At 52.8% G+C, this 26776-nt stretch overlaps 1 protein-coding gene across 2 annotated transcripts in view; it reads right to left on the bottom strand.

Moving 5' to 3' along the window:
* LOC144935859 (sodium-dependent lysophosphatidylcholine symporter 1-B-like) overlaps positions 1-26776 on the bottom strand; it is a 114441-nt gene that overhangs the window by 16732 nt on the left and 70933 nt on the right. For both annotated transcript variants that reach the window (XM_078862686.1, XM_078862687.1), the window contains exons 4-6: positions 2291-2423; positions 1200-1278; positions 139-302 (exon numbers count right to left, since the gene is read on the bottom strand). In XM_078862686.1, the coding sequence (XP_078718812.1) occupies positions 139-302; positions 1200-1278; positions 2291-2423 (376 nt within the window). The remainder of the gene's footprint in view (positions 1-138; positions 303-1199; positions 1279-2290; positions 2424-26776) is intronic.

Genomic DNA, 26776 nt, shown 5'->3' with positions numbered 1-26776 from the left:
TGTGTGCGACGCACAGCGGTTCACGCGCATAAGAATCCTATTTTGCGTCGGTCCGCCACTTGGCGGGGGCGGAGGGTTGCCCGCGTCCCGTGTCCCGTGTGCACGTGGCGGTGACCCCGGCTCCGTGCCCTCACCCACCATGTCGTTGAAGGAGGAGTTGGTGGCGTTGGCTGCGTGCGGCGACGTGCACGTTCCGTTGCTCTCGACGATACCCCTGGGGCCACCCTGCAGGCCGTACGCCTGCAGGATGAGGCCTTGCACCAGGGCCCCCACGAGAATGCCCACGAGCTCCAGCGTCATCCCTGCCACGGCGCCACGCGGGGGGGGGGGGGGGGAGTTCAATCGGAACGGTGATCTCGGCCGTATTTATACGTGTTTTTTTTAAAGTCACGTAGAATGGAAATAATGAAATAATAAAAATAAAACACGATAAAATAATTCTCACGACGTTTCGGCCACAACGCGAGCAGCCGTCCTCAGGTGGAGAACAGGTCTGTCGGAAAGACAGAGTCTGAAAGCTTTAAATCGAAATATATAGCTCCTTTTCAGAAGTGACCTGGCCACAAATGAAAGTTCAACGAAGTGGATAATTATGAGGAATTTTACGGCAGCAGCCAAATACTGTAAATGCGTGTTTCTTATAAATGTGGAGGGAAAAATGTGGAGGGCCTGGAGAAAAATCCACGCGACCATGGGGGAAAGAAAAACGCAAACTCCAAATATACAGCAGCAGGCGTCAGGGTTGGGATCGAACCCACGACCTCCTGTATGCCAGGCGAGGTAGTTAACATCTGGCTACCCAGGAGAGCATCGCTGAGTCTCGAGACTCTCTTTCGGGAGGGGCCCTGCGTAGTTTTCGCAGGAGTGGGCGATGACTGCCGTGTGTTTCCCAACCAAGTCATTTGCAGGCGATTTTTTTTAAAACAGCCGACTCTACTTAGAATGACGAAATTGGACCTCCGACGTCGACTGTGAAGCAGGCGGCACGTAGTATATATTATGGTTAATTTTCCCCGAGTATTAACCGTGGCGTAGTATATTACTGCAAATGTACACGGAATATAAACTCCGGGGTACATTAACCATAATTTACCAGGGCATCCTGCAGGATTCGAACCGCGAACCTCAGCGAATGCGTCACGAACGCGGACCGTAGCAGAGGGAGGGGTGGGGGAGGGAGGCAGGAAGGGGATACTTACTGTGCGCGGTGGCCGAGTCTCTTTCTTTGGAGTCGCGGCTCAGGAACATGGTCATGGCCGCGTACGGCACGTGCAGCGTCTGAACGCGACGAGGGTGTGGGGCGGACAAGCAGGGCACGTGTCAGCGACCCAGCGGCACCGTCGTTACGACGCACGTGCGGGGCTACGTTCGTGCGACGCCTTTTCTGGCAGCAGTGAGCACGAAAGTGAATCCCGCCGGAGCAGCGGTTCCAAAACTGTCTGCGTCTGTGGACCAAGCCGATCTGCGGATGAGCACGCGGTGATGACCCTGCTGCCCCCGCCGTAGCGATCGACATTACAGGTGCCACAAGACTTACGCGGAGGCCTTCCCACGGCCTTGTCGGCCGGCGGACTGAAGGCCGGGCACCCACTGCTCTTTGCACGACACTTTGTATATTTTTTTTACTGTTTTTATTTTACATGATAAGGCCCCACTGAGCTATGTAGCTCGTTTTCAAAAGCGACCTGGCTATCACAAATGATAGCTCAACGAAGTGGCTTGTCATATGGAAAGTTATAGTAGCCAAATACTCTAAACGCGTGATGTTGATTCTAAATGTGAAGGGAAAAACCGGAGGAGCCGGAGAAAAATTTACGCGACCACGGGGAGAGAGACACCGCAAATTTCGATTTAAAGCTTTCGTGACTGCAGGGATTCATCTTCTTGGTTCTTTCGGTAAAGTCACGTAGAAGGGAAATAATAAAATAATAAAAATAATGTTGTATTTGGAGTTTGCGGTGTCTCTTCTTGGTTCTTTCGGTAAAGTCACGTAGAAAGAACCAAGAAGAGACACCGCAAACTCCAAATGTACAGCAGCAGGCGTCAGGGTCGGGATCGAGACCCACGACTTCCTGCACACCAGGCGAGGTAGTTAACATCTCGCGACCCAGGGGAGTCCCAAGCCTTTTTTTCAGGAGGACCCGCCATCGTTTTCGCAGTGGGCCCACGCAGATCATCACACAGACGTGCAATGCGCAGCGCGAGCTGTGAGCACGGCTGCAAGGTGACGGCGCCATCTGCTAACGGCTGCAATCCGCGCGGCGCGAAGGAGGGACGCGGGGCGACTCACGTTGAGGAACGTCTTGAAGAGGCAGTAGGAGATCAGGTACCACCACACCTTGGAGGACGTCTCCATGTGGAAGTTGGGAACGTACCACAGCAGGAAGTAGAAAATGACTGCGAACGGCGTGGAGCAGACGATCCTGCGGTTGGAGATACGGCACAGCAGGCGCGCCAATATAGTGTGTTCTCCTATAACGCGTTGTGACAAATAGTGTATAATGTAGGGTAAAGCACGGTCCGCGATAACTCGTGAGATGCGTACGCAGGCTGAACAAAGACTGAGGCGCGTGGATAGCTATATTTAAGTCGATGTTTGTGGCATGCTAGATAAAGAGAAAAGGAAACATTTACCAAAACATTATATTGATTATTTCCTGCTGTACTAAACCGACGAAAACCCCGGGAGAATGTGGACTGGATTTTAATGGTGCAGTGAACAAAAATACAGCCCGTCCTCCTATAACGAGGTAGTTGCGTTCCTGAAGAACACCGTGTTATGGAAAAATCGCGTCATAATAAATAATGTATAATGTAGGATAAAGCACAGTCCACGATAACACGTGAGATGCGTACGCAGGCTGAACAAAGACTGAGGCGCGTGGATAGCGTCCAGAAGCATCCAGCAGCATCCCAATGCCTCGTGCGACGCTACGCCGAGGCCGCCGTACAACCGCTCATTCCTACTCGCGTTGCGACGTAGTTCCGTTCATTCGCATCCCCTAATGCATTCATCGCGTTGTGAAAACCACGCGCAGCGTTACAGGAGAAGGGGCTGTTCTTCACCGGGAACGCGTGTTGTTCGGTGGCTCGTGATGCAACGTTCACCCCGGGCTCGCGAGCAGTTCAATCATTTCAGACAGATTGCAACCCGACGCATTACGTAACGATTTACGTGTACGTGCCGTTACACGCAGCAGCGGCGCCTTTCGTGCGGACCGCATCTCGAGACGCTGCCCGAGACTTTGTCGACGCGCGTGTCGCACGTGCCGCACGTGTCGCACGGAAGGGTTTAGGAAGCTCCAGTCAAGCGGGAAGACGGCCAGAAGACGAGCGCCGCTCATTTACAAGCTCTGGGGGGGGGAAAGGGGGCGTCCTTTCTTGGGATGTTTGGCCGACTCCACTGTTGGGTGTCTATACACCCGGAGAAAACCCAAGGTTGGGTGGGGGGGGAAACGCTCAATCCCCGTTCAGATGGAATACAGATGGAGATTAAGCGGCGAGCTCGTGCTGGAATGTCGTGGTCACGCCAGGAGGTGGCGTCTCTCGACACCCACGGGGCCCTGGGAGGGAGGGGGGGAGAGCAACGCATGCCGGGCCCACACATGCCGGGGCACAGTTCCCAATCACAGGGTCGTGAATTAAAACCACCGCGGTCCATCGTCTCTCTCGCCGGGATCGTTCAAATGAAACGATAAAACTAAAAAAAAATTACTTTTTATTTTACGAGGTAAGGCCCCACAGAGCTACGTGGCTCTCTTTCAGAAGCGATCTGGCTCTCACAAATGATAGCTTAACACAGTGCTTATTGCGTGGAAGTTTAAAGCAGCAGCCAAATACTGTAACCGCGTCATGTTGATTCTAAATGTGGAGGGAAAACCGGAGGACCTGGAAAAAAAAGTTCACATGACCACAGGGAGGGAGACACGCGAACTCCAAATATACAGCAGGCATCAGGGTCGGGATCGAACCCACGACTTCCTGTGCACCAGGCGAGGTAGTCAACATCTCCAAGCCACCGTGGCGCCCCAAATGTTCACCACATTGCCGGGACTTCAACAGCGCGGTTATCCGTTGCAGACCTCCGTCCACAGGAATGTGGCCCCTGCCTGCCGGCCAGGAGGACCGAAGTCAAAACCTCGTGTGGCTGTCCGGACGAACAGAGCTTTAGTTTGAAGATGCGCAGAAGCGTGGATCGCTTCTGGTGACAATGTCAAGGTGAGGGCGTTAGCGGCAGAGGTCGCAAACGGGTTTTGATTCCTTACCCATACCCGGCCGCACCAGGGTCGCAAACGGGTACCCGTACCCTACCCGATACCCGGCTACCCGTACCCGGCCGGGTATCGGGTAGAGTACGGGTACGGGTACCCGATTGCGACCTCTGGGATGAAGCCATGTTGCAGGCGCGGGTGGGTTGATTCTAGGAACTTGAATTGTGAGAAGAGACAAGACGTTGGGAAATGAGTGACAAACGGTTACTCGCCAGTGACTCGCGGCCTACCCGTACCCGTACCCGGCCGCACCAGGGTCACAAACGGGTACCCGTACCCGGCCGGGTACGGGGAGCCGGGTATCGGGTAGGGTACGGGTATCGGGTACCCGGTTGCGACCTCTGGTTAGCGGGGCACGAGCTCACCAACGCGTCCACTTCAACCACGTGGATTCAGCCCGGTCCGTTCACTGCGATCGAGGGACGTGTTTGCGTGTGGAGCCGTTGATCCGATTTGCTAATGGCGACGGAACCTAACCAAACTCGCTCAGGAACTCACTTTCTTGAGAACTGCTTCTCGTGTTTAGTTTGTTGACCTTCCCCCCGCACCTCCGATTAGCACGGTTGGCTACGTACGGTGTGCGAAAGAAGTTCCACATACAAAGAAAGACAAAAATCCCACATATAGCCTTAACAGACTGTTGGGGCAAGTGCTGTTAGCGAGCACCTATGAAGGCCAGAACGACACACGAGAGGGTGGCCAACACCACGCCCGGCCGCCTTTGTCTCCCCAGTGACGAATGTTAACACACCGCACCAGGTACTCATTTGAGGCTGAGTTGACCGAGAAGAGGCCCAGGACCAGTTCACATAATCGTCACCGATGTTGGCCGTGAGCGGGAATTGAACTCTGGTCGCCAGGTTCGTTGAGCAGCGCGCTAACCGCTACACCACCGCTCCCCACGTACACACACGCACACGTACAGGAACAAACGTCGGTGAGCCGACACCAGCAACCGCCCAAGCTCTGCCGTCCCCTACGTATTAACAAGCGTCCAGCCAATCGATGATGAGCGTTCAGGCGTGGCAGGAAACCGGAGCGCCCGGAAAGGGCCCGAGCGCGCACAAGGGGGCAACACGCGGGGGTCAGGCCGGCCAACAGGGCACCGGTGAGACGGGCGTGCGTGTGTGACCCGGAGAAAAATCCACGGAGAAAGATCCACGACGGGGAGAAAGACGTGAGGACTTCAACTATTCAGCAGGCGTCAGGGTCGGGATCGAACTCACAACCTCCTGTATAGCAGGCGAGGGAGTTAACATCTCCCAGCCACCGTGGAGCCACGGGGAGCTGGCCCACGGCAGACCGCCGCCTCACCAGCCTCGAGTTACCCCCTCAACTTTGCCCGGCCAAATCTCACCATTACCGCCGCGGCCGAAACACGGCTCTCGTTTGACCCAAATATCCATTGCGGACGAACGATGAGAATTAAATGTCTTTCGTTTTTTAGACGCCTGGGCTCGATGTTTATCCAAGAGCGCATTTCCCCACGAAGGAATCGATCGACGGAGAAGCTGAAAGCGACGAGCAGCACGGCCACAACCCAACACGGGGGGCTGCCGATTAGGAAGCTCGCCGTCGCGTTCTCATGCTCGCCACCGACATTTAAAAACCACCGACGACGACGACAACACCGGGAAAAGATTTACTTCGGAACGTTCCAGCTAAATGCTAGAACCGATTTAAACTTGTTCATGGACGCGAGTCGCTGCGGGCTCTTGCTACGACGGACTCCGTGGTCGGGTCGGAGCGGTAGAGGCGGCGGCACGAGCTGCCCGCGGTTCAACCGCCACGGAGCCTCAAACGAGTACCTGGTGCGGTGTGCAAACACCGCCGCTAGAGAGACAAAGGCGGCCGGGCGTGGTGCTGGCCACCCACCCACCTCCTAGCGTGCCGTGCCAGCCTTCACAGGTGCTGCTCACTAACTACGCTTGCTCCAACAATCTGTTAAGGCTACACGGGGGATCTTTGTCTGTGTGGGGAGCGGTGGTGTAGCGGTTAGCGCTACGCTGCGCTACGAACCCGGCGACCAGAGTTAGCTTCCCGCTCACGGCTAATACCCAGTGGCGATGATCTGAACCGGTCCTGGGCCTCCCCTAGGTCGACTCAGCCTGAAATTAGTACCTGGTGCGGTGTGTAAACATTGCCACTGGGGAGATAAAGGCGGCCGGGCATGGTGTTGGCCACTCACCCCCTATCGTGCCGTGCCGGCTTTCACAGGTGCTCGCTCACAGCACTTTCCCCAACAGTCTGTTAAGGCTACACGGGGGATCTTTGTCTTTGGTGCCGGTTAAATAAAAGCCTCTTCGGGGGAGCACAGCCTGAAACGCGGCTGAATACATTCGTGCCCTTCCTCTTTACGTCTTTTGATCTTCACCCTGTTCACCCCGCTCATTAGTGCTCTGCGAGCAAGTGCTGATGATGATGCTGATGATGACGTGGGGAGGGGAGATATCGATTTGCAAAATGAAGGCGAGCGTGCGAGGCACGGGCCTCCCAGGAGGATGACGATGAGAGCCTCCTGCTCGAGGCCGGGGCGCCAGCACGCAGCGGCCGACTCTTCTTCCACAGGGCGCCAGGAGGATCCGTCGCGAGTCGGAACCACGCGCCTCCTCCTCAACAACAACCGGCGGCACGGGCGTTCGAGATTGACCACGGAGTGGCGGCCGAGGAGAGATTTGGCGCCCCGGAGAGGAGACGGAGCGACGAAATCGGAGGGATTGCCACCCCGGAGGACCGTCCAGCGATAGGAGACGGAGCGACAAAATCGTCTGGCGTGTAGCTGCTGGGTGGATCGTTCCATTGAAGGAGCGTGGGGCACGGCCGCCAGCTTGGGGAGAGGCCTTCAATCCAGCAGCGGAGTGATCGTGGCTGGTGAAGGCGACCCGCCGCCGCCAGGCGCCACGCCGTGACATCGTCGGAGGCGGTCGCGTGGATCGCGACGAGCGATATTTTTCTGATCGACGATTTTTGCGCAGCGCTTTGATCAATGTCCCAACCGCTTTTTATCCTGCAACGCCGTCCGTGCGGGTCGTCCCTACGGACGCCATCACCACGCGAACCATCACCACGCCAACTATCGCCGTCACCATCACCACGCCAACTCCGCTCCTCCTCGCAGCAGCAGCAGCAGCGGCTTTTGGCTGGCCATCCAATAAAGACGGTGGTCACCGCATCGCACGCTTGAGGATGCGCTTCTGCGGCCGTCTGGAACGCTCTTCCTTCCGATATTAGGAAGCCGCTGGAGCTACGCTCTTTTACACCATCTAGTGCAGTGGTTCTTCACCTTTCCTGCAGCCTGCACCACTTTGGTTCTCAGAAAGGGCATTTCGCACTCCGGGGTTGGCAACCACTGATCTTGATTGAGAAACGAATTTCTTTAAAACTGCTTTTTCATCGTTTGTTGTCCTTGCCCCGCACCTCCGGTTGGCTGCGTACGGTGCGAAAGAAGTCCAACATACACACGTACGTACACAGACAGACACAGCTAAGCTACAACGCTTCCAACCTTAGTGGGAAAGCGTTAAGAGGACGCAAAAAAATCCCCAAACATGGGAATAAAGCAAGCTTCCTCCGGCTCTGCTATCGAGAATAAACATAAAAATAACTATTTAGACACGGGACGAAGCTGTTTAAGTGCACCACCGTGCAAGAGTAAATACAGTTCACTCATCGGGGAAGATCGTGCAAACAAGCGAACAGGCTGCCGCCTGCAGCTTTGTCGGACTGCGCCTCCACAGCTCTCAAACCCTCCAACCCTCAACCCCGTCCATGCAAATACTTCCACATCTGCGGGTGCCCAAGATTGCCGATGATAGACACGCGTGCCCCTTCGCCAAACTTTGCACAGCCTATAAACAAAAGCAACAGAAGATCAACCCAGCAATTGTTCGTCTGCGCAGGTGACAGTTTAGCAAAGTAAATTCCTCACCAAACGAGCAATCGGGGCAATGCTCTTCTCCCGTCTACAGCCCGGCGCCAGCCGTGAAAATTCCACATTCCTATGGCAGGGATGTTGCTCATCCACGGGATAACAACTGTTGACTTCCCCACAAATTGGGTTTTCATTTGCCGGGATGTTGGGCCGAGTGAAGCCCCAACCGGGTCTTGAACTCTCTGTGAATATAACCGGCCAGGCAAATAGGACAGCGGTCTGTCTCGCCGACTGCCATGCCGTGCCGTGGGCAAGTTACGGGGCTACGTCCGTCGTCAGCGCGCTCGGAGGGACGCGGGGCGACGCTGGCGACGTGCCGTGGCGACCTTCGTGCCGTGGCGAGGGTCAAGAGAGTTGATGCCAATTCGCGCGCGAGATCCGTACCCTCTTTTTCGGCTGACAAACGGCGCCCGCCGATTTGTGATGACGAACGGGATAAACGCTGCCTGACCCAGAGTCCACAGGGCTCAGCAGAAGCCCTCGGCTTGGAAGCCCAAATATTTACCGAAGCCCTGGCGGCGATGCCAGCTATCTCTCCACGGCGGCGCTCAGCTGTTTGCTTCTACCAAGTTCCCGTGCCCAATGGTAACAGCTGTTGTGGATGTCACACGAGCGGTGTGGGAAACGGCGTTCGGCACGGTACGGCCGATCCGCGCCGCGACAGCTCCTACACAGCGGCCGTGCCGCGGGCATCGGCGATGGCCGGTGACGGCGATTGGCTACGTACGGTGCGGAAAAAGTTCAACATACGTGGACACACACACGACCTCCTGTATGCCAGGCGAGGTGGTTAACATCTCGCCACCTCAAAACTCGCTCCGCCAATAAGCGAGCGCAATTAATTTACTCGATGGTATTATGTACGACGAGCGCATGGACGAGCGCGTGGATGTGCCAGTAAAACATCGGCAAGGACTCTCTCTGCACGTTACAAGTGTAAATCATGACAATTACTAAAAAAAAAAACCAATTTTTTACTTTGTTTATTTTACCAGGTAAGGCCCACTGAGCCATGTGGCCCTTTTTCAGAAGCGACCTGGCCACAAATGAAAGCTGAGCCAAGTGGCTTATCACGTGGAAATGTATAACAGCCAAATAACTCTAAATGCACGTTTCTAAATGTGGATGGAAAAACCGGAGGACCCGGAGAACAATCCATGCGACCACGGGGAGAGACACGCAAACTCCAAATGTACAAGCAGGTGTCAGGGTCAGGATGGAAGCCACAAACTCCTGCACACCAGGCAAGCTGGTCAACATCTCGCCACCGCAGCACCCCGGTGTGGGCCTTAGATTCCACGCACAACCCGACGCAGCGACGAGTGTCGCACACCGCTCCTCGCTCACTCAGGGGACGGACGCGCGACGACGATGACCCCGAGACTGAACGTGCACTCCCCAGCCAAGCGTGTGGCTTCTAGATTTGAAGCTTTCGTGACTGCAAGGATTCATACTCTTAGTTCTTTCGGTAAAGTCACGTAGGTAAAAAATGAAATTAAAATTAATAAAATAAAATAATAAAAATCACGACGTTTCTCCGTCATCAGGTGGGACCGAACTAAGAGTATCAAGCGAATGGCGGCCGCGCAGAGCTGGCGAGAGTGACGGCGATTACTCCGCAGCGATCCTGCCAAGAATCGGCACGCGGGCAGCCACGAAAGTCCGCGCCAGGCGACCCCACGCGCCGCGATCGCAGCGACGGCGGCAGACGGGAAATAAGACTCCGCGAGAGCGTCTCCTCTCTCGGCCTCGAGAGCGTCTGCGGATTAGAACGCGAAATTAAAAAATCGAGGTACGAAGCGGAGGGATTTGGCACTCGCCACGCGACGAGCGTCGCGCGGCGCCGTGTGACTAAACTAAAAGCAAACTCTCTTTTATTTTACCCACTTAGCTATGCGGCTCTTTCTCAGAAGCGACCTGGCCACAAATCATAGCTATCAGCACGTGGAAAATGTATAGCGGAGAAACACTATAAACGCGCGATGTTGATTCTACATGTGGAGGAAAAAACCGCAGGACCCGGAGAAAAATCCACGGCGACACACAAACTCTAAATATGCAGCGGCAGGGTCAGGATCGAACCCAAACCTCCTGCATACCCAGACGAGGGAGTGAACATTTTTGTCGCCAAGTGACTCGATAACCAGGTGACTAGGTAATCAGGTGACTCGGCGATCAGGTGATCAGATAACCAGGTGACCACGTGACCAGGTGATCAGGTGACCAGGTGATCAGGTGACCAGGTAATCAGGTGACCAGGTAATCAGGTAACCAGGTCACCAGGTGACCAGGTGATCAGGTGACTAGGTGATCGGGTGACCAGGTCACCAGGTGACCAGGTGACCAGGTGATCAGGTCACCAGGTAAACAGGTCACCAGGTCACCAGGTGACTATGCGTTGCTGTCGTCAGAATGCTGAATGTGCCGCTGCTGTTGTTGGGAGACGGCTGACCAGGGCAGCGTTTGAGAAGCGAAGCTGGGACGGGTCAAACTTCTCTCTGGCTACACTCAGCAGGGATTTCTCTTAAACCTCGCAGACAGATTTTTTTTATTCCTTATTAGTTTAAGACGAACAAATGCCCACGCGAATACAGCAGCCGGCGGTAAATATCGCTCCGTTTATCTCCAAAGGGAACCAATATTTCCGAGCTCGTGCTTAATGATTAGCATGCCGCCTGACTCGGAGCTCGTGAAGCAGCAGCACCCTCCAGGCTCATGTTTCCGGCTTTAAGATGTTAACAGAAAGCACATGAGAGTGGCGGCTTCAGCTGGCCCCGGCCCTGGGCCACAGCCGAGCGGGAAATGACGCGACGAGGATATCAAAGGCCCTGCTAGCCCGCCACCCCGTGCGCTCGGCTCACGCCATGCGTCCGTCGCCGCCGTCGTCGTTGTGAGCACGCGAGGCCCAGCTTGCGGACACATTTCACCGAGAAAGAAGTGGGGGGGGGGGGGGGGCACAGGAGGCCTCCAGCGCCGCGGCCCACTCAACGTAACGTCTGTGCAGGCCGTTGCCAGCGTTGATGGGATAGCGCAGAGCAGCGCGGCTTGGTTAATGAGCAATGGGCCCATTTATCTTCTTGGTTCTTTCGGTAAAGTCACGTAGAAGGGAAATAATAAAATAATAAAAATAAAACATAATAAAATAATTCTCACGACATTCAGACGCTGTTTTCCCGACAGACCTGTTCTTCACCTGAGGACGGCTGCTTGCGTTGTGGATGAAATGTCGTGAGAATTGTATTTTATTGTTACTCTGGTAGCCTTCGCTGGCTCGGGGAATTCTTTGCTTGATTGCAGAATTTGATATCTCTGGTTCGACGAACGCCGCTCCACCATGCGCCACGGAACTCTGGGACCACGGGACCACGGGGATGTGAGACTGTGGGTAGGTGGAACCACGGGGCTGTGTGTCTGTGGGACTATGGGACCGTGAGTCCACAGGGCTGTGAGACTGTGGGTAGGTGGAACCACGGGGCTGTGTGTCTGTGGGACTATGGGACCGTGAGTCCACATGGCTGTGAGACTGTGGGTAGGTGGAACCACGGGGCTGTGTGTCTGTGGGACTATGGGACCGTGGGTCCACAGGGCTGTGAGACTGTGAGACCACACATCGCACCAGGTACTCCCCACTCTATCCCGTGCATACAAGTCGCATGTAAACTGAAGCGTGACCTTTAAACCCACCAAAAAATAACAACTCAATTTATAACAAAATAGAGCGGACAAAATGCCTCCACATTTCCTCCACGTGAAAAAAATATATTATTTCTTACACAACCCATCAACCCAAACGGCCTTTTGGGAGTGCATAATTTCAGCAGGCGTACATTTATATATTATTTATAAGACGTACATTGATATTTTTGTTGCATTTTACGTGGAGGTTCAGAGTCTGCTGACGCGGCTTGCTATTTACATTCTCCACGGCGGCGCAAGCGGGCGCCTTGCGAACCGCGTCTACACGGTTCATTGTGCAGTTTCAAATCCAGATGTTTGGAGCGCACATCCAGCAAACCGACAACGTTCAGCGGGGGCGGCTAAACGCGGTGCCAGATGGCGCGTCGAACGACGACGGGGAAACGCGACGCCCGCGGTGGGTGCGACGTCCACAGTCGATGAGCCGCACAGGGTGGGTGCGACGCGCAGGGTGGGTGCGACGCGCAGGGTGGGTGCGACGCGCAGGGTGGGTGCGACGCGCAGGGTGGGTGCGACGCGCAGGGTCGGTGCGACGCGCAGGGTGGGTGCGACGCACAGGGTCGGTGTGACGCGCAGGGTGGGTGCGACACGCAGGGTGGGTGCGACGCGCAGGGTGGGTGCGACGCGCAGGGTCGGTGTGACGCGCAGGGTGGGTGCGACACGCAGGGTGGGTGCGACACGCAGGGTGGGTGCGACGCGCAGGGTGGGTGCGACGCGCAGGGTCGGTGCGACGCGCAGGGTGGGTGCGACGCGCAGGGTGGGTGCGACGCGCAGGGTGGGTGCGACGCGCAGGGTCGGTGCGACGCGCAGGGTGGGTGCGACGCACAGGGTCGGTGTGACGCGCAGGGTGGGTGCGACACGCAGGGTGGGTGCGACACGCAGGGTGGGTGCGACGCGCAGGGTGGGTGCGACGCGCAGGGTCGGTGCGACGCGCAGGGTGGGTGCGACGCGCAGGGTGGGTGCGACGCGCAGGGTGGGTGCGACGCGCAGGGTCGGTGCGACGCGCAGGGTGGGTGCGACGCACAGGGTCGGTGTGACGCGCAGGGTGGGTGCGACGCGCAGGGTCGGTGCGACGCGCAGGGTGGGTGCGACGCACAGGGTCGGTGTGACGCGCAGGGTGGGTGCGACGCACAGGGTGGGTGCGACGCGCAGGGTGGGTGCGACGCGCAGGGTGGGTGCGACGCGCAGGGTGGGTGCGACGCACAGGGTGGGTGCGACGCACAGGGTGGGTGCGACGCGCAGGGTGGGTGCGACGCGCAGGGTGGGTGCGACGCGCAGGGTGGGTGCGACGCGCAGGGTCGGTGCGACGCGCAGGGTGGGTGCGACGCGCAGGGTCGGTGTGACGCGCAGGGTGGGTGCGACGCACAGGGTGGGTGCGACGCACAGGGTGGGTGCGACGCACAGGGTGGGTGCGACGCGCGCCTCTGGCCGTCAGCCTGACACCGCCGCCCGCGGATAAACCCTCGCCCCGCGCATACCTTCCCCCGGCGGGGGGGAACGCGAGTGATTCTCACGTGACGGGGCCAATCCCTCCGTGCCAATCATCGTGGCGGCGGCGGCTGCTGCGTCGTGATCAGAGCGGCCCCGGCAGCCGGCTGCATTTCAGTCCCGGAGATCGCGTGGCGTCTCAAAACACGCGCCGCGTCGCTTCACTCTCGCGGTGCGTCGCGGCGATACCTCCGCGGTGGCGGAACGCAAGCACATACATAGGTGCGTGTGTGTACGTACGTCTGTGTGTGTACGTACGTGTACGTGTGTGTATGTATGTGTGTGTGTACGTATGTGTGTGTGTGTACGTACGTGTGTGTGTGTATGTATGTATGTGTGTATGTGTACATACGTACGTGTGTGTGTACGTGTATGTGTGTACGACACTTCACGTGGCCTCAAGGTGCACATGGCCTGGCACAAGCGTTGTGGTGACGTCACCGCCACTTAGTAGCGAATGGCGGTTGTTGTTGTTGTATGTACATACATACGTGTGTATGTACGTGGGTGTGTGTGTGTACGTGTGTGTGTACGTGTGTACGTACGTACGTCGAATTTCTTTCGCGCCATACGTAGCCAGCCGCGCTGGTCGGGAGCCCTCGCATCATTACACGCAGTCAATTAGAACACAACCCACGAGCCTCCGTGCTAACTAGAACCCAGAGAGAGAGAGGGTCCCTCTCGATGGTCATCTGACGCTTCCCCAGCTGTTGGTTTCAGCGAGCCTGACTGCTGATGAGACATCGATTGTCAGAAGCGGTCCGCAGTTTGCTTGCGTTGAACCAACGCTGCTGAAATGAGGGGCACGGCCGATGCGCTTTGTAATCAAATACTCGAGCCATTTGATTACGTGCGCTGCGTGTTGAACTTCTTTTTCACCTTTCGTAGCCGACCGTGCTAACTGGAGGTGCAGGGATGGGGGTGAGGACAACAAACTAAGCACAACAACAACAATAACAACAAGTTCTAAGAAAATGAGTTTTCCATCTCGATTTAAAGGGAACGCACCGGGAGTGCGGAGTTCATATCGCTCAACCAGGCGGGGAAGGCAAGCGGGACTGACCTGGCTCAGAGTTTAAAACACAGCCCAACGGCACTCAGAGCAGAACGAGGGGATCAGGTGAGCTGGCCAAACACGCGAGAGCGCGTTGCGCGACGGGGCAAGATTCCGGGAAGGCGGAGCGGATTTCCCAGCGTGGCCGCCTTCTGACAAACCGAGCCACCCCCCTGGGGGAAAAAAGAACGAGCGGCCAAAAGCCTGACAGGCGAATCCGGGCGACTGAGATGCCCGGCAGAGTCACAGCGTGGCGGCCCCTTGGCTCTACAGGGTTACACGCGGCTCCCCTTTCCTTCATCGCCGACTCTCTGGACAGATCTGCAACGCGATACCGTCATCCAAGTGCAGCCAGTCACGTGACGACTGCAGGCGACTCGCAATAAAAGTTTAAACTGAACAACTATTTTCGTGTTTTGCCAGGTAAGTCCCACTGAGGCTATGTAGCATTTTTTTCCCGAAGCTCGAACGAAGTGGCTTATCGCGCGGAAATTTATCGCGGCCTAAGTGGTGTCATTCATCACGGAGTTGACACACACGCGCACGCCCACCACTTGAATAGTTGTGTTTAATTGTTAATTGCCGTACAAGCCTGCTCACACAAGGCCCTGTCTCTCTACGAGGTGTGGGGGGGGGGGGGTAGCTGCTTCCAGCGCGATGAGTCACGGGGGAGCACCGCTCGCTCCAACAGCGGCCGCAGCCGCCGCCGGCTTCCCAACCTTCTTGGTTCTTTCGGTAAAGTCACGTAGAAGGGAAGTAATAAAATAATAAAAACAAAACATAATAAAATAATATAATTATATTATTATATTATTTTACTATGTTTTTTTATTTTATTACTTCCCTTCTACGTGACTTTACCGAAAGAACCAAGAAGATGAATCCCTGCAGTCACGAAAGCTTTAAATCGAGGCTTCCCCACCGGCAAGCAAAGGTGAAGGAGCAGCCCTGCAACTGGCAGCTCGCAACGCTGCTGGCGGAAAGGCCTCCCCGCAGGGGTCGCCCCCGGAGCCGTGGGCAGCCCTTTGAGCGACTGCCTCGTGATGTTGTCCATCAAGGGAACACCGTCTCTCGTATTCGCGTGCATTGTGCGGCTCTGGAAATATTGAGGGGTTTATATTTTTTCTAACGAATTCGATAAAGATGGCCCTTCTTATTATTCTTGGTTCTTTCGGTAAAGTCACGTAGAAGGGAAGTAATAAAATAATAAAAATAAAGCATAATAAAATAATTCTCACGACGTTTCGGCCAAAACGCAAGCAGCCGTCCTCAGGTGAAGACCAGGTCAAGGCGCCCTTCCCCCCTTCCAACCCAGCTTAAATATACGCCCCAAGCGTGGTGGTGTTTCATTCAGACGCTGCCTCTCCGACAGACCTGGTCTTCACCTGAGGACGGCTGCTTGCATTGTGGCCGAAACGTCGTGAGAATTATTTTATTATTTTTATTTTTATTATTTTATTACTTCCCTTCTACGTGACTTTACCGAAAGAACCAAGAATATGAATCCCTGCAGTCACGAAAGCTTTAAATCAAAATGGTCCTTCTTGTTATTTTGGTTGCCGACCCCCTGCTCTGGAGAGAATATCTAAACTTAACTAAACTATTGTTGTTATATTCTTTGGTTCTTTTCGGTAAAGTCACGTAGATAGAAATTTTCGTTTTTAATAAAATTGTAATTATTTTACCAGAAGCGACCTGGCTATTGCAAATGACAGCTCAACAAAGTGTCTTGCCACGTGGACATTTATAGCAGCCAAACATGCGTGGAGTAGATTCTAAATGTGGAAAGGGATAACCGGAGGATCCCGAGAAACATCTCGACTACCAAGGGGAGAGAAAGACTCCCCTTGGTAATATACAGCGTCAGAGTCGGGATCGAACTCAAGACCTCCTGTATACCAGGCGAGGTAGTTAACATCTCATAGCCACCGCGGCGTCCCTATCAGCTCTTCCACGAGGAGGGTAGTGCCCACACTTGACCCCACCGATCGACTGAACTCATCCATGGCGCTTTCGACCGCCGCACCAAACCGGCGACCCCTCTGCATTTGCGAGTCCCGCGAGCTGACCGCCCGGAACCCCGCTGGTACCGTCCCAAGCGATCGGCGCAGCTTGATGGGATCTGGAACCGGCGCTCGTGTAAGGCACGGGGTGGGGGGCGGGATCCAGTCGAGCAGGATCACCGCGGGGAAGAGAGAGCGGCCACGACAGCGTACTTCTGTACGTGTCCGCTGACGCGCCGTGAACGCCGTCACGACGAGTCGGGACAGGAAGAGCGGCGAAACCCGAGCTGGAGGAGCTCGGGATGCACTAAATCAATGCAAGACGTTGGGGGGGGGAGGGGGGGGGGGGAGAGCGACAATGGGGAGGGGGGTTCTGCTGCAGTGGTGTACGGTGGCCGGTCCGGGTTTTCATTTCCCCCGAGCAGCCACTTGACTTCTAGATTTGAAGCTGTCGTGACTGCGAGGATTCATACTCTTAGGTTGTTTCGGTAAAGTCACGTAGGCAAAAAAAATAAAAATAAAATAAAAGTAATAAAAATAATAAAAGTAAAATAATAAATAGCATGTTTTTTTTTATTTTTACATTTGTTTACCTACGTGACTTTACCGAAAAGACCTAAGAGTATCATCCCCTTGCCCTTTTGCCAAGGATCAGACCCGCACCGGGGGGCAGAGCTGCAGCGCCGAGCTCGGCACGCGACCCCCGAGCGATGGGCCGTGGGGGACGTGCCACCGCTCGGCCACCGACACGCTCGCGGAGTGACCGGTGGAGGTGCCCCCGTCCAGTCTGGCAACTGTCGGAGCTTCTTGTCTGTGTGCACGTTGAACTTCTTTCGCACCGTACGTTGCCAACCGTTGCTCATCGGAGGTGCGGGGGAGGGACAAACAACACTAAACACAACAAAGCAGTTCTAAAGAAATTACTTTCAATCTAGATGATTTAAAAGTGCTCAAGTGGCTTCCTAATATCGCAAGGCAAAGCGTTCCAGACGGCCACAGAAGCACACCTGAAAGCGCGCGATGCGGTGACCGCCTTTGTTCAAAGGCCAGCCAAAAGCCGCCACTGCGAGGATGACCGGAGTGCGCGCGATGGTTTATGTTCCTTGACGAGACCAGCGAGGTGTCGTGGTTCGTTTGTGGCGAGCGCTTTGTGTGCGATGAGCGCGACCTCGTGCCGTATTCGTTCGGCAACCGACTTGACCTCGCCGCGTCCGTCTCTCCAAGTACAATCTAAACCGTCTTGGTTCTTTCGGTAAAGTCACGCAGAAGGGAAATAATAAAATAATAACAATAAAACATAATAAAATATTATGTTTAATAAAATATTGTTTTATTTGTATTATTTTTATAATTTCCCTTCTACGTGACTTTACCGAAATAATAAATAAAATATAATAAAATATTATGTTTCATAAAATATTATGTTTTCTTTTTATTATTTTTATTATTTCCCTTCTACGTGACTTTACCAAAAGAACCAAGAAGATGAATCCCTGCAGTCACGAAAGCTTTAAATCGAAGTACAATCTAAACCGTCTTGGTTCTTTCGGTAAAGTCACGTAGAAGGGAAATAATAAAATAATAAAAATAAATCACAATAAAATATTATGTTTAATAAAATATTATGTTTTATTTGTATTATTTTTATTATTTCCCTTCTACGTGACTTTACCGAAATAATAAATAAAACATAATACAATATTATGTTAATTAAAATATTATGTTTTATTTTTATCATTTTTATTATTTCCCTTCTACGTGACTTTACCAAAAGAACCAAGAAGATGAATCCCTGCAGTCACGAAAGCTTTAAATCGAAGTACAATCTAAACCGTCTTGGTTCTTTCGGTAAAGTCACGTAGAAGGGAAATAATAAAATAATAAAAATAAATCATAATACAATATTATGTTTAATTAAATATTATGTTTTATTTGTATTATTTTTATTATTTCCCTTCTACGTGACTTTACCGAAATAATAAATAAAACACAATAAAATATTATGTTTTATTTGTATTATTTTTACTATTTCCCTTCTACGTGACTTTACCGAAAGAACCAAGGAGATGAATCCCTGCAGTCACGAAAGAAGCTTTAAATCGAAATACAATCTAAACCGTCGCACTCCGCCCCAAGGACCGAGAGCTCGTCGCCACGGAAACCAGCGCGAGGAGGATGTTGCCCGAGGACCGCGTGCGAGTCCACGCGCAGCTCGCCTGACCGCTCGCCGACCGATGCTGAGCGCGCGCGCGGCACGAATAGCGGGCGGCACGCCAAGGCTCCGCTCCGGGACAAACACGGGGACGGGCCTGTGATGTGCGAAACGGCGGCTCGGCAGAAGGGCTGCTGGAGTTGGTTTGAGCAGATTGCGATAATCGTTCAGTGAGCGCGACCGTGGAGGTGTTTTCAATGCAATTTTTCTCTCTCGATGAAATGGGGGCATCACTGAGAGGTGATGGGACTCATCTTCTTGGTTATTTCGGTAAAGTCACGTAGAAGGGAAGTAATAAAGTAATAAAATAATAAAATAATAGAAATAAAACATAATAAAATAATTCTCACGACGTTTCGGCCACAACGCAAGCAGCCGTCCTCACCTGAGGATGGCTGCTTGCGTTGTCGCCGAAACGTCGTGAGAATTATTTTATTATATTTTATTATTTCCCTTCTACGTGACTTTACCGAAAGAACCAAGAAGATGAATCCCTGCAGTCACGAAAGCTTTAAATCGAAAAAGGTGATGGGACCTTAAGGGAGAGTTTGGAATCTCGTGGAACAGTTTCGCGTTGTCCGACGTTTAGAGCGCGCCCGGCAACTGCCGCAGTTGCCGGTCGCGTCTTGACAAGCAGAGCCCTCGCATCATCGCAAGCAGTCAAACAGAACACAACCCACGAGCCTTCGTGCTAACTAGAACCCGTAGAGAGAGAGGTTCCTTCCAGATGGACATCTTTATAAACGCAGCCTCGCCATGCTGCGAGCTTGGGGGAAATGTTTCCCGAGACGGATTTTTTTTCTTTTACCGTGGCAAAAAACTGGTTTCGTTAATCAATGCCGCCCTCCACAGGAGGTGTCCTATTCCTTTACACTGAGCGCATTCCTGGCCCGTGTCCCGCAAACCTGCGGCAAGACGCTACGTTCAAAGGGTAAGAAGAACGATAGAGAGAAACGACCCAGCGACTAAGTGCGAGTTGTCCAGCGGAGGCAGGGACCCGACACGAGAAGGCAGCAGCTCTCCCCCAGACCCGCCGAGTGTGTGAAGGAGCCCCGGGGAGCGCAGAGGGCAGAGGAACCCCCCGTAAATCTCAATCGGTGTGCGACTCAACCGGCCGCCCGCCGGCTCGCTCGTTGGCTTGTCGGCAGAGGTCGCAAACGGGTTTTGATTCCTTACCCGTACTCGTACCCGGCCGCACCAGGGTCGCAAACGGGTACCCGTACCCGTACCTGGCCAGGTACGGGTACCCGTTCCCTACCCGTACCCTACCCAAAATGAGTGACAAACGGTTACTCACTAGTGACTCACGGCCTACCCGTACCCGTACCCGGCCGGGTATGGGTAGCCAGGTATCGGGTAGGGTACGGGTATCGGGTACCCGGTTGCGACCTCTGCTTGTCGGCTCACCGGTCGGCCTGCTGATTGTCTCAGTGGCCAGCGTGCGCTCGCGGTTTGAGCAGCCTCCCCCAGACCCGCCGAGTGTGTGAAGGAGCCCCGGGGAGCGCAAAGGGCAGAGGAACCCCCCGTAAATCTCAATCGGTGTGCGACTCAACCGGCCGCCCGCCTGCCCGCTCGTTGGCTTGTCGGCTCACCGGTCGACCTGCTGGTTGTCTCAGTGGCCAGCGTGCGCTCACGGTTAGAGCAGCCTCCCCCAGGGGGTTTGCTCGCTGCAGCCGTGACCCGCGTGCTCCCCGCACGCTCCCAACAGCTGCAGGAAACGGATGCCGCCCGAAACCTCGTTAATTACTCCGCTCGTAGGCTGGCCCAATTTGCGCACAGCGTCTGACGGAGCAATCAGCGCGCCTCTGCCCGGACGACCTCTCGGGCTGATGCCGCTCAATTTGACTTCATCTGCGGCGATCGCAGTCGATGAAAGGAAGCGCGGCTTATTTATTTATTTACTTGCACCTGCACCTTGACACGCCGTACATCACGGTGAGTGCCCCGGCCGGGAGCTGCTGCGCTTTCCTGCGAATGGCGCGGTGTCACGGAGAGCAACCACGTGACGGTCGTTTTACCTCCGAGAGACCGACAGCTAGAGGCGGCTCACCGCGCCGTATCGAAACACGTGGGGGAAGAGTGGGGAGGGCGGTGTACAGCAAAGTGCCTCTGGAGGAGATGAGTTGGTGGTAGAGGAATAGAGGGACCGAATATTTGGGGTTTGCGTCTCTCTCTCTCCTCGTCGTATCTGGATGCTGCTATTAATTCCCACGTGATTGGCCACTTCGTTGAGATTTCATTTGTGGCCAGGTAGCCTTTTTAAAAACAGCTACATAGTTCAGTGGGGTCTTACCTGGTAAAATAAAAATAGTGCATGATAATTGGTTTTTTACCCTTCTATCTGGCAACAAAACTCACACCTTTTTTTTTTGGCGTCATCTGGTCTAACCCATGTGAGACTAGGCTCTAAGGAAAGCTGTCTCGGGTGTGGACCAATCAATTTCAAGGACAGTGCATACATTATCAGAGTTATGTTTTTTGTTTGCATTATGACTGCAGGTATTGTGGTCTATGTAAACATGACTCCTTGTAAAAAAAAAGGTGTCAGTTTTGTTGCCAGATAGAAGGGAAAAAAACAATTAGCATATTTTCTACTGGCAAATGAGGTTCCAATGGTGTAAAAATAGTGCAGTATAGTAATGCCCTTTCGGCATTACACGCGCACTGCGTTTCACAGAAGGCACAACACGTCGACCAGGGCAAGTGGTTTAGACTCCGACTCCAAGTGCACGGCATCCCTAGAAGTGAACGCTCACCCTGCTGCTGCTGCGTTCACACTCGGCCGGCGCGGCCGAGTGTGAACGCTGTTCACCAGCATTTGGTTTCAAACAATGCTGGTGAACATTCGTTTGGTTTCAACCAAACCTCTCTCTGCTGATAAAGACGATATGGAATCTGGTCCATGGTTTTCTTTGTTTTTAACCAACGCTGCTTAAGATATACGGTCACTCCCAGAAGGCCGTGTGGCTGTCAGGATGTGTAAAAATATTTAGATTTTTTTTGTTGTTACGCGGAGAGACAATGTGAGCAGGAGGCGTAGTGTCGGCCTATTTATTTTCTGTAACGTCAGTCTGGATGGAGGCAACTGGACTCCGAGGTCCCACTCCAGCGGGAAGCCGCGTAATGCAATTTTCTTCCAGATTTGAAGCTTTCGTGACTGCAAGGATTCATACTCTTAGTTATTTCGGTAAAGTCACGTAGGTAAAAAATCCAATTAAAATTAATAAAAATAAAATAAAAATCACGACGTTTCGGAGGCAACACAAGTCTCCGTCATCAGGAGGGACCGTCACAGCCAGATTTGCTGTATCAAGTGAGTCTCACTTGATACAGCAAATCTAGCTGTGACGATCAAGTGAGCCTAACTTGATACAGCAAATCTAGCTGTGACGGTCCCACCTGATGACGGAGACTTGTGTTGCCTCCGAAACGTCGTGATTTTTTATTTAATTTTTTATTAATTTTAATTTCATTTTTTACCTACGTGACTTTACCGAAAGAACTAAGAGCATAACAATTTTCTTCCCTCCGCGCGTACCCACGGCCTTCTCGATTCGTTCCCAACACCGACCCGGCATTCCTCCACCGCGGCACCTGGGCACACCGCTCGTGTTTGATGAAAGTTTCGTCGCCGTCAATTTTGCGTGCCTGCCCTTGCACGCACGAATGCACGCACTGTCCGCGCGTGTGCCTGCTGCCAATCACGGCCGTGTCAAACGTGGCCTTTTAGCTCAACGATCGTGGTTCTCTCTCAGGGCAGGCAAGATTCGACCTCTAACCTACCTCTCTAACAGCGAGCGAGCGAGTGAGCGAGCGGTTCTCCCGGGAGTTGGCGTGAGATCGCGCCGGTCTCCTGCCAAGGTGGCGTCAGCACGCGGTTGTGGAGATTCAAATAATGAGGAGCTGTCGCTGCTCGTTTGTCTCGCTCGTGTAAAGGTTATCCTGTCTCTTGCTCGTCATGTCCCCGGATGCATCCACGGAAACCAACAATTGCTCACGTTGCGTGGCCTAGGCTGCGGCGATTTTTGGGAATGGTGGCTGCGCGCGCCGTTGTCCTAAACACGTGGTGGCCGTACATCGTAAAATGCATTTTAGAATTGTGGAATATATTTTGGGTACTGTAATTACAATATACTATACGATAAATGAAATGAATAAAATATGAATTGACCTATTAGTCAGAAGAACGCAAGCTTGAAGATTAGAGTGAAATCCAGATAACGGTCGCTTGGCAAATGGCACACCATGCCAGCCTCGATCAAACGCTTCAGAAATGTCAAAGCGCTCCCATCGTAGACTCTGCAACCTTGCAACATTTTTCAGGACCACCGAGCTAAATGTATTTCGATTTGTTAACTACCTCGCCTCGCATGCAGAAAGACGTGGGTTCAATCCCAACCCTAACGCCTGTATTTACTACTATAATGAGCCGAGAATGTCTGTGTGTCCCGCGCGTGACGTCACTCCACGTCAGCCCCCCTCATTAATACTCATGAACAGGTGGCGACCTATTCTTGGGTTCTTTCGGTAAAGTCACGTAGATAGAAACATTTTAATAGAAAATGAAGTGAATACAAATAAAAATAATAAAATAAAAATAATAAAAACAAAAAACACCAATGTAGACTGTAGCCTCGTTCAGGTGACGTCATCCACATACACCACCCCCTCATTAATAATCATGAGCGGGTGACGTCACTCCACATGTAGTACCCCCCCTCATTAATAACCATGAGCAGGTGACGTCACACCACATCGAACAGCCCCCCACATTAATAATCATGAGCAGGTGACGTCTTCCAAATGGACCCCCCCCAATTAATAATAATTAGCTGGTGACGTCACTCCACATGGGGGGGGGGGCGAGGCGCCTCCTCCCCCCTCCTCGGCGTCAACTTACAACCCTCACTACAAAGGCAGAACCCTCACGTCACGCGATCTCCGTCACGCTGTTGAGACATCAAAGTAAAAAGGACGTCATGATGAACAAGGGATTATAACCTCTAAATCAAATAAGTCTGTACAATGAATACCACGTCGCGGTCTGATTTTCGCTTGCTAGTTTCAGATTTACTGCAATACACCCGTCCTTGGACGGGCAAAGGGCGAGTATTTGAGGTTTGCGTGTCTATTTCGCTGTGGTCGCGTGGATTTTTCTCTGGGTTCTCCGGTGTTTCCCTCCACATTTAGAATCATGCGCTTGGGGTATTTGTTCATTCGTTCGTTTCTCAATCCGCTTGTCCTGGTGAGGGTCGCGGCAGCAGCGTGTTGAGTAGGTCAGTCCAGACCTCCCTTTCTCTAGTGACAGACTCCAGTACTATATTACTATACACTACTATACACTACTACACTATACACTACTATACACTATACACTACTATACACCACTACACTATACACTACTACACTATACACTACTATACACTACTACACTATACACTACTATACACTATACACTACTATACACTACTATACACTACTACACTATACACTACTATACACTATACACTACTATACACTACTACACTATACACTACTATACACTACTACACTATACACTATTATACACTATACACTACTATACACTACTACACTATACACTACTATACACTATACACTACTATACACTACACCACTATACACTACTATACACTATACACTACTATACACTATACACTACTATACACTACTACACTATACACTATTATACACTATACACTACTATACACTACTACACTATACACTACTATACACTCCTACACTATACACTACTATACACTATACACTACTATACACTACTACACTATACACTACTATACACTACTACACTATACACTATTATACACTATACACTACTATACACTACTACACTATACACTACTATATACTACTACACTATACACTACTATACACTACTATACACTACTATACACTACTATACACTACTATACACTACTATACACTATACACTACTATACACTACTATACACTACTATACACTACTATACACTACTATACACTACTATACACTACTATACACTACTATACATTACTATACACTACTATACACTACTATACACTACTATACACTACTATACACTATACACTACTATACACTACTATACACTACTATACACTACTATACACTACTATACATTACTATACACTACTATACACTACTATACACTATACACTACTATACACTACTATACACTACTATACACTACTATACACTATACACTACTATACACTACTATACACTACTATACACTACTATACACTACTATACACTACTATACATTACTATACACTACTATACACTACTATACACTACTATACATTACTATACACTACTATACACTACTATACACTATACACTACTATACACTACTATACACAGACTTTAGCTCTTCCTGGGGAATTCCCGCGTGTTCCCAGGCCAGCCGAGCGACATCGTCCTGCGAGCGTGTCCTGGGCTGGCCCCGGGGTCTGCACCGAGTGGGAAGTCTACAGGGGGACATCCTTTACCAGGTGCCCGAACCACCTCAACCGGCTCCTCTCGATCCGGAGGAGCAGCGGCTCGACTCTGAGCCTCTCCCGGATTACCGACCTCCTCACCCGATCGCGGAGAGTGAGCCGGGCAACCCTGCATAGAAACTTAATTTCGGCCCCTTGTATTCGCGATCTCAATCCTATGGGTCATTAGCCAAAGCTCATGATCACTGGTGAGGGTGGGAATGTAGATCGACCTGTAAACCGCGAGCTTCGATCAAGAAGTCAGCTCCCGCTTCACTACCACGGAACGGCACGGCGCCCGCGTGACTTCAGACGCCGCACCGATCCACCGGCTGATCTCCCACTCCCACTCGCGAAAGAGACTCCGGGGTACTTAAACTCCTCCACTAAGGGCAGCTGTTCCCCCCTCACCTGGAGAGCACACTCCACCGTCTCCCGCGAGTGAACCGTGACCGCAGATTTGGAAGGTGCTGATCCCTCATCCCAGCCGCTTCACACTCGCCATCAAACCGCTCAAAGTGCACACACCACACACCGAACACGCTGGCTGACTCCCCGCGGGGGAAACTGAAAACTAAACACTGGCAAATTACAACCATTTTCACGACGAGCCGGTACATTATATGACATAGCGGAATCACCAATAATACGTTCCATAGACGAAACGGCACTCGTATATATTCTACAGACGGCAAGAGACGCAGCACCCCGAGTACAGTGCCCTCACCGATCACCCCTTACTTGGCGGATGGCCGCGCTTGTTTACTTTTGTTTACATTTGGTGAAGACGTGGTTAGTGCCGAGCGTGCGGGGGCCGCTGGGCTGTGGTGCCACAGGGTACAGAGCTGCTGGGCCAGAGAACAGCTGAGCCGCTGGGCTGCTAGGCCGCTGGGCCGCTGGGCCACAGGGCTGCTGGGCCAGGCTGGGGCTGGGCCGCAAGGCCGCTGGGCCGTGGGGCTGCGTGCGCATCGCTGGGCTGCTGGGCCGTGGGGCCACGGGGCCGAGTGTGCGTCGCTGGCCCTTGAGGGTGGCCGTGCTGCTGCCGCGGTCCCCATGAGGTTTGGGCGGTCGTGGTCGCTGCCGTTTGCGTGAGCTACTGCAGATCGATACGGGGAGAACTGCAGATCGATACGGGGAGAACTGCAGATTGATATGGGGAGAACTGCAGATTGATATGGGGAGAACTGCAGATCGATATGGGGAGAACTGCAGATCGATACAGGGAGAACTGCAGATCGATACAGGGAGAACTGCAGATTGATACAGGGAGAACTGCAAAAAAACTAAGATTCCCCATATAGCCTTTAACAGACTGTTGCGGAAAGTGCTGTTCGCGAGCACCTATGAAAGGTTGGCACAGCACACGAGGAGGTGGGTGGCCAGCACCACGCCCGACCGCCTTTGTCTCCCCAGTGCTGACGTTTACATTCCACACTCAGTATTCATTTGAGGCTGGGTCGACCTAGAGGGGACCCAGGACTGGTTTTGATAATCCGTCACTGGTGTTGGTCACAGACACACAGACAAACGGATTATTATTATTTCTACGTCTGTGTGCGCACTCTCTCTCTCTCTCCCACCGTGCACACGGCGACATCAGAGAGA

This window comes from Lampetra fluviatilis, chromosome 14 (genome assembly GCF_964198595.1).
Source record: "Lampetra fluviatilis chromosome 14, kcLamFluv1.1, whole genome shotgun sequence".
Classification (NCBI taxonomy): domain Eukaryota; kingdom Metazoa; phylum Chordata; class Hyperoartia; order Petromyzontiformes; family Petromyzontidae; genus Lampetra; species Lampetra fluviatilis.
Note: the sequence above shows the minus strand (reverse complement) of the source record. Positions and strands in the feature narration are given on the sequence as shown.